At 48.8% G+C, this 12,765-nt stretch overlaps 1 protein-coding gene across 1 annotated transcript in view; it reads right to left on the bottom strand.

Annotated features, from left to right (window-relative positions):
• Positions 1–12,765, bottom strand: part of LOC117507850 (receptor-type tyrosine-protein phosphatase gamma-like) — a 954,825-nt gene that overhangs the window by 20,629 nt on the left and 921,431 nt on the right. The window contains exon 13 of the mRNA XM_034167634.1: positions 8,860–8,936. Coding sequence (XP_034023525.1) covers positions 8,860–8,936 — 77 coding nt within the window. The remainder of the gene's footprint in view (positions 1–8,859; positions 8,937–12,765) is intronic.

The following is a 12,765-nucleotide window of genomic DNA, read 5'->3' on the forward strand; positions in this document are numbered from 1 at the left end:
TGGGTCTGGCGCCCTCTCGTGCTTGGAGCCCGCACTCCAAGCAGGGAGCCCTCTGGTGGTGGTGGGCCAGCAGTACCTCCTCTTCAGCGGCCCACATAACAGGACCCCCCCCCTCAATGGGCGCCTCCTGGCGCCCGACCTGGCTTGTCCGGGTGTCTCTTGTAGAAATCGGCCAGGAGGGCCGGGTCCAGGATGAAGCTCCTCTTCACCCAGGAGCGTTGTTCAGGTCTATACCCCTCCCAGTCCACCAGATATTGGAACCCCCGGCCCTTACGATGGACGTCCAGGAGCCTGCGGACTGTCCAAGCAGGCTCCCCGTCGATGAGCCGGGCAGGAGGCGGCGAAGGTCCAGGTGCACAGAGGGGCGAGGTGTGGTGTGGCTTGAGGCGGGACACATGGAAAACAGGGTGGATCCGCAGTGAAGCTCCAACTCCCAGCCGGGTTGATGATTTTGAGGATTTTGAATGGTCCTATGTATCTGTCTTTCAGCTTAGGGGAGTCCACACAGAGAGGGATGTCCTTTGTCGAAAGCCACACCTCCTGCCCGGGCTGGTATGTGGGGGCCGGGGAATGCCGGCGGTCCGCATGGGTCTTGGCCCTCGTCCGGGCCTTTAACAGGGTAGAGCGGGCGGTCTGCCACACCCGGCGGCACCTCCTTAGGTGGGCCTGGACCGAGAGCACACCGACCTCTCCCTCCAACAGCAGGAACAATGGGGGCTGGTACCCCAAACATGCCTCAAAAGGGGAGAGGCCGGTAGCAGACGAGACTTGGCTGTTATGGGCATACTCGATCCAGGCCAGATGGTGACTCCAGTCCGCCGGGCGCGCGGAGGTGACACAGCGAAGGGCGTGCTCCAACTCCTGGTTAGCCCGCTCTGCCTGGCCGTTTGTTTGGGGGTGCTACCCGGACAAGAGGCTCACGGTGGCCCCCAGCTCCTTACAGAAACTCCTCCAAACTTGCGAAGAGAACTGGGGACCACGATCTGATACGATATCCGATGGTATCCCATGCAGCCGCATGACGTGGTGGACCAGGAGGTCTGCCGTCTCCTGGGCCGTCGGGAGCTTTGGGAGGGCCACGAAGTGGGCCGCCTTGGAGAACCGGTCCACTATCGTGAGAATGATGGTGTTGCCCTGGGACGGCGGGAGGCCCGTGATGAAGTCCAGGCCGATGTGAGACCAGGGGCGGTGAGGCACCGGCAGGGGTTGGAGGAGTCCCGTCGTCCTCCGATGGTCTGCCTTGCCCCTGGCGCAGATGGTACAGGCCTGGACGTAGTCCCGAACGTCGGTTTCCAGTGACGCCCACCAGAAGCGCTGCTGGACCACTGCCACGGTCCTACGCACTCCGGGATGACAGGAGAGCTTGGATCCGTGACAGAAGTCCAATACGGCAGCTCTGGCCTCTGGTGGGATGTACATTCTGTTCTTGGGGCCGGTCCCCGGGTCCGGGCTCCTTGCCAGGGCCTCCCGGACGGTCTTCTCCACGTCCCAGGTGAGGGAGGCCACGACAGTGGACTCGGGGATGATGGTCTCGGTGGGGTTCGACAGCCCCGCCTTGGCTTCTTCTTCGTGCACCCGGGACAACGCATCCGATTTTTGGTTTTTGGTCCCGGGGCGATACGTGATCCGGAAGTCAAAGCGCCCGAAGAACAGAGACCAGCGGGCTTGCCTGGGGTTCAGCCGCTTGGCGGTCCGGATGTACTCCAGGTTCCGATGGTCCGTGAAAACCGTGAAGGGCAACGACGCCCCCTCCAGCAGGTGTCTCCACTCTTCAAGAGCCTCCTTCACCGCGAGGAGCTCCCGATTGCCGACGTCATAGTTCCGTTCAGCTGGGGTCAACCTGCGGGAAAAATAGGCACAAGGATGGAGAACCTTATCAGCCTCCACGCTCTGGGACAGCACAGCTCCTATCCCTGAGTCAGAGGCATCCACTTCCACTATGTACTGGCGATCAGGATCAGGCTGCACCAGAACTGGTGCAGTCGAGAACCGGCGTTTCAACTCCTTGAACGCGGCTTCGCACCGATCCGACCAGGTGAAGGGGACCTTGGTGGAGGTCAGGGCAGTCAGGGGGCTAACTACCTGACTGTAGCCTTTAATGAACCTCCTGTAGAAATTTGCAAAGCTGAGGAACTGTTGTAGTTTCCTGCGGCTTGTTGGTTGGGGCCAATCTCTCACCGCCGCAACCTTGGCCGGATCAGGGGCGACAGAGTTGGAGGAGATGATGAACCCCAGGAAGGACAAAGAAGTGCGGTGGAACTCGCACTTCTCGCCCTTCATAAACAGCCGGTTCTCCAACAACCGCTGTAGGACCTGACGTACATGCTGGACATGGGTCTCAGGGTCCGGGGAAAAGATGAGTATATCGTCCAGATATATGAAGACGAACCGATGCAGGAAGTCCCGCAAGACGTTATTTACCAAAGCTTGGAATGTCGCGGGGGCGTTAGTGAGGCCGAAAGGCATGACCAGGTACTCAAAGTGACCTAACGGGGTGTTAAATGCCGTCTTCCACTCGTCTCCCTTCCGGATCCGAACCAGGTGGTACACGTTTCTAAGATCCAATTTTGTGAAAATTTGGGCTCCATGCAGGGGCGTGAATACTGAATCCAACAGAGGTAACGGGTATCGGTTGCGAACCGTGATCTCGTTCAGCCCTCTGTATTCAATGCATGGACGGAGTCCACCGTCCTTTTTGCCCACAAAAAAGAAACCAGCACCCATCGGGGAGGTGGAGTTCCGGATCAGCCCGGCAGCTAAAGAGTCCCGCCATGTAGGTCTCCATTGATTCGCGTTCCGGACGTGATAGGTTGTACAACCTACTGGATGGGTACTCAGCGCCCGGGACCAAATCGATGGCACAATCATACGGTCGGTGCAGGGGAAGAGTGAGCGCCAGATCTTTGCTGAAGACGTCAGCGAGATCGTGGTACTCCTTTGGCACCGCCGATAGATTGGGGGGGACTTTAACCTCCTCATTAGCCGTCATGCCGGGAGGAACCGAGGATCCTAAACACTCCCGGTGGCAGGTTTCGCTCCACTGCGTCACAACCCCGGACGGCCAATCTATCCGGGGATTGTGCTTCACCATCCATGGAAATCCCAAAATCACTCGGGAGGTAGAAGGTGTTACATGGAACACGATCTCCTCCCTGTGATTCCCAGACACAACCAAGGTCACAGGCTGTGTCTGATGTGTGATTAACGGAAGCGGGGTGCCATCTAGTGCTCGCACCTGCAATGGTGACGGCAGAGCCACCAGGGGGAGCCCTACTTCCTTTGCCCATCTGCTATCCAGCAGATTCCCTTCTGACCCCGTGTCTACCAGTGCTGGGGCATGAAGGGTTAGATCCCCACAAAGGATCGTTACTGGGATTCGTGCAGATTTGCGGGGTTTCCCCGCGTGCGTGTTATGACCCACCCTTAGCCCAGTTTCTAAGGACGGGTGTTGTAGTTTTGACCGTTTGGGGCAGTCCTTCTGCATATGCTCACAAGAGCCGCAGACAAAACACTCCCCGCGGGCCAGCCTCCTTTGTCTGATGTTTGTCTTTACTTTGGCCCTGCTCGTGTCCACAGCCTCCTCAGCAGGGGGAGCTGTAGCCACACGGAGCTCTCTGGCAGTGAAGCGTGGGGACGACGTCACCCTTTCGGAACCGGAAGGGGGAGGGACGGCTCGTGCCCGGTCACGCCCCCCGGCCTGCTCCCGACGATGCTCATTCAAACGGTTGTCTAAGCGTATAACCAAATCGACAAGCCCGTCAAAATCCCGCGGTTCCTCCTTAGCCAGCTCCTTCAGGACCGGAGACAGTCCATTTACGAAGGGGGCGCGGAACGCAACGTTATTCCAGCCGGACCTCGCTGCCGTGATGCGGAAGTCGACTGCATACTCGGCTGCGCTGCGACGCCCCTGTCTCATTGACAGCAGCACGCTCGAAGCGGTCTCGCCTCTGTTGGGATGGTCAAAAACCCAGCATAAGACGTTAGGAGCCATGAATTCTGCTCCCAAAGCGCCGTAGCCCAGGTGCGTGCCTCTCCTCGAAGCAGATTAATAACATAAGCCACCCGGCTGGCGTCTGACTCGTACATGACAGGACGCTGTGAAAAGACGAGCGAACACTGCATGAGGAAGTCTGCGCACGTCTCAACACAGCTTCCGTATGGTTCTGGAGGGCTTATGTATGCTTCAGGGGACGGTGGGGGGGGGGGGGTCATTGAACGACCAGTGGAATGTCTGTTACGGGACCAGGACCAGGAAGAGGAGTGGCTGCAGCAGCGCCCTGATCGCGCGCTTCCACCCTGGCGGTGAGAGCCTCCACCCTCCGGTTAAGGAGAACACTCTGCTCGGTCACCAAATCCAGCCGAGCCGTGAAGGCGGTTAAAATCTGCTGCAGCTCACTCAACACGCCTCCTGCTGACGCCTGCGCTCCTGGCTCTTCCATTGGCCGTTCAAGCTCGGGTTGACGCCCCTCGGAATCCATGACGAATGGCCGAGAAATCCTGTTGGGAAGGTGTCGTAGCACGGACCCACAACAGGGGGCGCAAAGGAACGGACAATGAATAAGCCAATAAGTAACAATTTAATGTTGTGACAACACACAACTAAACACACAAAATATATATAGTCAATTAACACCAGGTGACGTGTGGGCAGGCTCGAAGATAGAAGAGCCCCGACGAGAGATGAGCCGCGTCCCACACGGCTTCCACCACCAACGGCCTGAAGAACACCGGAGCCGCCAAGTCCCGAGTCGACCCTGGTATTGCTGGCAGAAAACAAGACAGGATGGATGAGTGTGAAGTCGCACACTCAGTAATCCACAGTCTGCACTCAGTTAGGAGGGAACACCTCCACCTCCAATCACACACTCGTGCAGCTCCTGTTTAACCACTTATCTGGTTCGGAGTGTGAGGCGAAGCCGTCGCTGATCACACCAAACGCCAATCCCACAGATAAGGCAGACACAACAGGATAACGGCTGCAAAAGAAGTTCAGATTATCACTCAACAATTTGAGTCAGCAGAGAAAATTACCTCTTCGGTAGTTGATTTCTCGGCGGGGAGGTGGAGTTGCAGTCCGGCGTATATAGTGGTGTAGATGAGTGACAGCTGGTGAGATGAATGACAGCTGTCACTTCTTCTGGGTCTGGTGCCCTCTCGTGCTTGGAGCCCGCACTCCAAGCAGGGCGCCCTCTGGTGGTGGTGGGCCAGCAGTACCTCCTCTTCAGCGGCCCACATAACAGGACTGTTTCAGCTGGAGCTTTTTTTCCTCTCTCATCCTCTCTCTCGTACGCTTTCATGAGGTGGAGAACGTATTTGGAACAGTCTAAAAGGTAATTATTTGTAATATATAGATTGTAATGGCTGAGCAAAACAGTTGCATGTTCTTTCAGCTTGTGAGTAGCTGTAAAAGTATGTATATAATAGATTTAACATCTCATTATTATCGATCAGATGAGCTGCACTGTGATGTGGTGCGCTGACGCAATCACTCGCACTCACACGCAGTTTTTTTAATTGTTTGCATAATGTTCCTGTGAAGTTCACATAATTAATGCATGACAGAGATTTTGAACATTTCAAAATTTTCTGTGCGCACTTGCACGAAGCGGCGCACAGTTTAAAAGGGTTTGCGACAGGTTTGCTCTCCTGCACTGCAGAGTGCGTGCAAATGCACGGATCAAATTCGTGCAAGTGTCAAGGTGCCTTTACAGGCTGCTGGATGGGTGCAATATGAAAACACACCGCTAGATGTTGACAAATCACCCTTCAGGTGACTTTGATGTTAAATAACACAAAACTGACACTGCTTGGCCGGAAACAAAGTTTTAAAGGCATATTGTAGTGACTGTCTTTTGTTTTTGTGATTTAAATGAATGAATGAATGTGCTAAACATATAATATATGCAGTCATTGCTCAGTCAGTTTTATACACAGTCCTGGAGAAAATCACTTCCCCGGGTTGCCAAGGCAGCATTTGTCCTTGTGTCTCTCTCTCACACACACACACACACACACACACACACACACACACACACACACACACACACACACACACACACACACACACACACACACACACACTGCACACAGTGCAGAGTGTGTGCAGAGTAAGAAGAACAATGAGGTGTGGGCGCAGACTGCCTACACGAACACGTGCGCTGCACCTCCTGATCAACCAAACATATTTCTTAATCAACTGCAGCAATTTGGATGCACGCTTGATCTTCCTGAAGTAAGTGGTTGATTTTTACACGTGTATGCAGCAGTAACACACACAGGGGTATTTTTTTTTCAGCTGTGTGTGTGTGTGTGAGAGAGAGAGAGACTAAATAAATCAAGAGTTTAATCCAATTTGGAGCAAACATGGTGTAATGAATAAGGACTGAAGCTGAGGACAAAGTGATTAGATTTTCAGATAAAACAGTTAAAGGTCAAGGTCACTGGCCAAGGTGAAATGTTTAGGTACTATTCATTAATGGCCAAGTGGTTAATGCGCTTGGTTTCAGTTCAGAAGGTTCCGGGTTCAAATCCCACCCCTGCCACATTTCTCCATGTAATGTGGAGTTGCGTCAGGAAGGGCATCCGGCGTAAAACTTGTGCCAATTCAACAAGCAGATCCACCTTGGATTTGCTGTGGTGACCCCAAGTGCAAACAAGGGAGCAGCCGAAGGGACTTACTTACATTAATAAATAGAAAGTTTCACCATATTACCTGATTTTGGCCTCGTTTTAAGGTTTTGTTATTAACACAAAAAAGCCTTCAGAGATGAGGTCTGACCTATGTAAACCTTACGTACGGCCAGTGCTCTGTGCTCTCAGGATGCAGGATTACTCTGTGTTCCAAGGTAAAGAAGTCAGCAGGTCACAGGGTTTTGTGTTATTGTGCACCTGTTCTGTGGAACCATCTACCTGCTGAGATAAATCATTCTGATTAATCTCCACCTTAAATTTATGTTCTTACTCATTGTCAGCACATCCAAATTCAAGGGAATGTTCTTGAGATGGATGTTGCTGGTGATTATTTCTGCTTCCTGTTTGTGATGTCACTGTTGTGGTGTAGTGTTGCTGTGAATTCTTCATTCTTGTGGATTGATTTCTGCTTTGTTCTCTGGACCAGGTTTTGGCTAATGAACAGACGACCACCATGGTACGATAAACTGATCCCTGTAGTGGGGATCTCACAAACTGTCTATTGTTGGGAAGTGCTGGTCATGTAGATTGGCCATGCCTTCATTGGACGTTGGCTGGGCCACGGAGACCGTAGCGGTGCGGTGCATGCTGCTGCAATGTGGTGGTATGTGTGATTGGGACATTCAAGGATGTTCTAATGGTACTTGCTCGGGGGGGGGGGGTGGGGGTGGTTAAGCATCAATATGATGTGTCGACATCAATTAATAGTTTCTGGTCCCCTCCCCTCCCGGGGTAATAATGAAGCATTTAGCAAGCTGACATCATTAAATAGCGTAATTTTGTAGACAGTTATTGATAACTGGCCTTCGTTTTGGGGCTGCCGTGGCTTGCTGATGCCGGACGGCCTTCACCCTACTGGGGAAGGTGGCACCGTCTTGTCTGGAAACATAGAGAGAGTTCTACATTAGGACTTTACAGCAGGCGATGGAGCAGGTGATTAGAGACCATCCAGTTGAGACTGTGGCCTGTCTCTGCAGATGTGTCCATAAAAATCATAGAGGGATATGCTTTGCAAACTTAATACCCATTGGATGACGTTGAATTTGAGGATGGCCCATTGGCTGTTCCAGCAATATCAAATATTTTGTGTTTGCTACCTACAAACTGTGTGGAATGTCTCAAATCTAAACCTACTTGCAGGCTACTTTGGAACCACCCCTAAATCCAAACGGTCCAACTATCAGATGAGGTCCTTAGTCTTATTAACACAAGATCACTGTCCTCAAAATCATTGTTAATTAATGATCATCACTTAGATACCTAAGTATCTAAGTGATGATCCATAATTAGATGTTCTCCAAGCTGTCCTTCCCTTAAATGAGGTCTGCCCACCGGTGTAAACATGTAGTTACGTCCCTCATGATGCGAAGCAAGGTGGGGGTGTTGCTCTTATTTATAAATCTTGGATTCTACCTTGGTCTCTTTGAGCCACTACATTCTGCTTTTAGAAAACATCATTCCACAGAGATGGCTCTCACTAAAGCAATGAATGATCTTCTGCTTGCAGTGGATTCAGACACCACTACGGTTCTGTTGCTATTAGATCTCAGTGCTGCATTTGATACAGTGGATCATCATATTCTACTTACTGATAAATTATAATTATCAATTATTTGTTGTCTTTCTGCTGCCTGATTCTGTTTATTATCTCTGTTTGAGGTGCGGCTCTATCCTGAGATGGGTGTGATGTCTTTGTGAAATCATCAGAGAGAGTTTTTCCTTACCACTGTCACCTGCCTTGAGGCAGCTTTGTTGTGCTTTGGTGCTATATAAATGATAATAAATTGAAATTCTTACCTTACCTTTGTGAAGTGCTTTGGGGTGACTTACGTATGTTTTGATTTGGGGTGACTTATGTTCTGATTTGGCACTATATCCCAGGTGTTGTCACTCAGGTACCTCGGGCACTTTCATAAACTTTACTAGTCTTACATTTAAGTGTTGTTATAAGTACACTTTTTTAATAACCTAAAAGTGGGGAAATTTAGTTCCAATTCAAATCATACACTTACAAGTGTACTATTAAAGTATACTGAAGACTAATAAAGTTTAAGCATGTTTTTTTTTGGTAAGTTACACAGACAGACAAGACCCCCCCCCCCCCCCCCCCCACACACACACACACACACACACAGGTCCTTGACGCAATATCCCAAGCGATGCACTTACATCCACGTAGTTGATGTAGTCGGTGTACTTGGAGTCCCTCACGGCCAGCAAGCGCCACTTCACTCTGCTTTGGTTATCTGAAGAATTAAAACAGGCTGATAAGAACTGTAGGTTTGTGTGAAGAGATTCATTCCTACAGTCCATCTGAGCCCAAATGCCACCGCTGTCCGTGAGATACCTGGACGTTGATGCTCTGCTCCCGAATGTAGGAGAAACATTTGGCTGAAGTAACGGCCAAAACAGATTGTAGAGCTTTTCACAGAGTGGTGAGCAGCATGTTCCGTGCTGATAAATATTACATCAAGCTGTCTGAGGACAGTGAGCCAGTGTTTTAATGACGTGTCCCCACAAGTACAGTAGGGCTGTACATGTTATATCGAGAAAAACTAAAAGTTGTGAGAGACTTCGGGCCACATGTTTTTGTTCCACTTGGGGTTTTATAGGTGCAGACCAAATCTGAACTCAATCAGATAAGATTTAGAGGTCCCCCAGAGTGACACATGATCCTCTCCCTCTGCTGGTAAGACAATGTCACCCTAACGGGCGAAGACTGTCATTATTTTTCTTTTACACATACATGTGATGGCTTTTAATCGTAAAATGTGGTGGTTGTTTGGTCACCCAGAGGAGAACATTAGTGGAATTACTGGATTACGACATTGCTTGTTTGGGGAAAATTGTTGCTTTGTGGGGACCCCTAAACAATGTCCCATTACAATAAAATTTGGCACAGATCTTTTATTTTATTAGTGGAAGAAGAACAACATGTGGTCCAAAAGATTTGTAACATTTGACATTTTGAACAGGTCTAAAGTACAGGAAGACATATTTGCACGTTAAATCATTTGGATGTGAATATGGCAAATCCCACTGCAGACTGCTGCCTTCTCAAGGAATAACGTCTGCATGAACACACTCTGGTGGTTGGCTCTCACTGCGGTATTGTATCACTTCCTGTTCCGGAGCACAGCAGTGTTTTGCTGTATCTGTTAGCTGTTTAATCTGCGCAGTTAGATTGATCTAGTTAACTAGATAATGATTTGTTTCACAGTGTAATCTTCACGTGCCTTAACTAAAGCACTCCCTCTGCTGAATCACCTCTAAATTATTTACACATTATTCACTTTGTGTGTTTTTAGGAATCCGGTAGCTTAGCGCAGCTACTAGCTCTTATCCGGTTTAGCATGGCGGCTTCTCCTGTCTCTCCCGCACTTGTCTGCTCTGGGTGTGAAATGTTTAGTTATTCCTCAGCCTCCTTTAGCAGTAATGGTACTTGTAATAAGTGTAGCTTATTCGTAGCTTTGGAGGCCAGGCTCGGCAAATTGGAGACTCGGCTCCGCACCGTGGAAAATCCTACAGCTAGCCAGGCCCCTGTAGTCGGTGCGGACCAAGGTAGCTTAGCCGCCGTTAGTTCCCCTCCAGCAGATCCCGAGCAGCCGGGAAAGCAGGCCGACTGGGTGACTGTGAGGAGGAAGCGTAGTCCTAAACAGAAGCCCCCTGTACACTGCCAACCCGTTCACATCTCTAACCGTTTTTCCCCACTCGGTGACACACCCGCCGAGGAACAAACTCTGGTTATTGGCGACTCTGTTTTGAGAAATGTGAAGTTAGCGACACCAGCAACCATAGTCAATTGTCTTCCGGGGGCCAGAGCAGGCGACATTGAAGGAAATTTGAAACAGCTGGCTAAGGCTAAGCGTAAATTTGGTAAGATTGTAATTCACGTCGGCAGTAATGACACCCGGTTACGCCAGTCGGAGGTCACTAAAATTAACATTGAATCGGTGTGTAACTTTGCAAAAACAATGTCAGACTCTGTAGTTTTCTCTGGGTCCCTCCCCAATCGGACCGGGAGTGACATGTTTAGCCGTATGTTTTTCCTGAATTGCTGGTTGTCTGAGTAGTGTCCAAAAAATGAGGTGGGCTTCATAGATAATTGGCAAAGCTTCTGGGGAAAACCTGGTCTTGTTAGGAGAGACGGCATCCATCCCACTTTGGATGGAGCAGCTCTCATTTCTAGAAATCTGGCCAATTTATTAAATCCTCCAAACTGTGACTATCCACGGTTGGGACCAGGAAGCAGAGTTGTAGTCTTACACACCTCTGTGCAGCTTCTCTCCCCCCTGCCATCCCCTCATTACCCCATCCCGGTAGAGACGGTGCCTGCTCCTAGACCTCTAAGTCCCTCTTAGTAAATGATATAATAATTGATCAACATATTGATTTATTCTGCCTTACAAAAACCTGGTTACAGCAGGATGAATATGTTAGTTTAAATGAGTCAACACCCCCGAGTCACACTAACTGCCAGAACGCTCGTAGCACGGGCCGAGGTGGAGGATTAGCAGCAATCTTCCACTCCAGCTTATTAATTAATCAAAAACCCAGACAGAGCTTTAATTCATTTGAAAGCTTGACTCTTAGTCTTGTCCATCCAAATTGGAAGTCCCAAAAACCAGTTTTATTTGTTGTTATCTATCGTCCACCTGGTCGTTACTGTGAGTTTCTCTGTGAATTTTCGTACCTTTTGTCTGACTTAGTGCTAAACTCAGATAAGATAATTATAGTGGGCGATCTTAACATCCACACAGATGCTGAGAATGACAGTCTCAACACTGCATTAAATCTATTGTTAGACTTGATTGGCTTTGCTCAAAATGTAAATGAGTCCACCCACCACTTTAATCATACCTTAGATCTTGTTCTGACTTATGGTATGGAAATTGAAGACTTAACAGTATTCCCTGAAAACCCCCTTCTGTCTGATCATTTCTTAATAACATTTACATTTACTCTGATGGACTACCCAGCAGTGGGGAATAAGTTTCATTACAGTAGAAGTCTTTCAGAAAGCGCTGTAACTAGGTTTAAGGATATGATTCCTTCTTTATGTTCTCCAATGCCATATACCAACACAGGGCAGAGTAGCTACCTAAACTCTGTGAGTGAGATAGATTATCTCATCAATAGTTTTACATCCTCATTGAGGACAACTTTGGATGCTGTAGCTCCTCTGAAAAAGAGAGCCTTAAATCAGAAGTGCCTGACTCCGTGGTATAACTCACAAACTCGCAGCTTAAAGCAGATAACCCGTAAGTTGGAGAGGAAATGGCGTCTCACTAATTTAGAAGATCTTCACTTAGCCTGGAAAAAGAGTCTGTTGCTCTATAAAAAAGCCCTCCGTAAAGCTAGGACATCTTACTACTCATCATTAATTGAAGAAAATAAGAACAACCCCAGGATTCTTTTCAGCACTGTAGCCAGGTTGACAAAGAGTCAGAGCTCTATTGAGCCGAGTATTCCTTTAACTTTAACTAGTAATGACTTCATGACTTTCTTTGCTAATAAAATTTTAACTATTAGAGAAAAAATTACTCATAACCATCCCAAAGACATATCGTTATCTTTGGTTGCTTTCAGTGATGCTGGTATTTGGTTAGACTCTTTCTCTCCGATTGTTCTGAGTTATTTTCATTAGTTATTTCCTCCAAACCATCAACATGGATGACCTCTAATTTCCTTTTAAACTCAGATAAAACTGAAGTTATTGTACTTGGCCCCACAAATCTTAGAAACATGGTGTCTAACCAGATCCTTACTCTGGATGGCATTACCCTGACCTCTAGTAATACTGTGAGAAATCTTGGAGTCATTCATGTCCTTCAATGCGCATATTAAGCAAATATGTAGGACTGCTTTTTTTGCATTTGCGCAATATCTCTAAAATTAGAAAGGTCTTGTTTCAGAGTGATGTTGAAAAACTAATTCATGCATTTATTTCCTCTAGGCTGGACTATTGTAATTCATTATTATCAGGTTGTCCTAAAAGTTCCCTGAAAAGCCTTCAGTTAATTCAAAATGCTGCAGCTAGAGTACTGACGGGGACTAGAAGGAGAGAGCATATTT

This window comes from Thalassophryne amazonica, chromosome 3 (assembly GCF_902500255.1).
Source record: "Thalassophryne amazonica chromosome 3, fThaAma1.1, whole genome shotgun sequence".
Taxonomy (NCBI): domain Eukaryota; kingdom Metazoa; phylum Chordata; class Actinopteri; order Batrachoidiformes; family Batrachoididae; genus Thalassophryne; species Thalassophryne amazonica.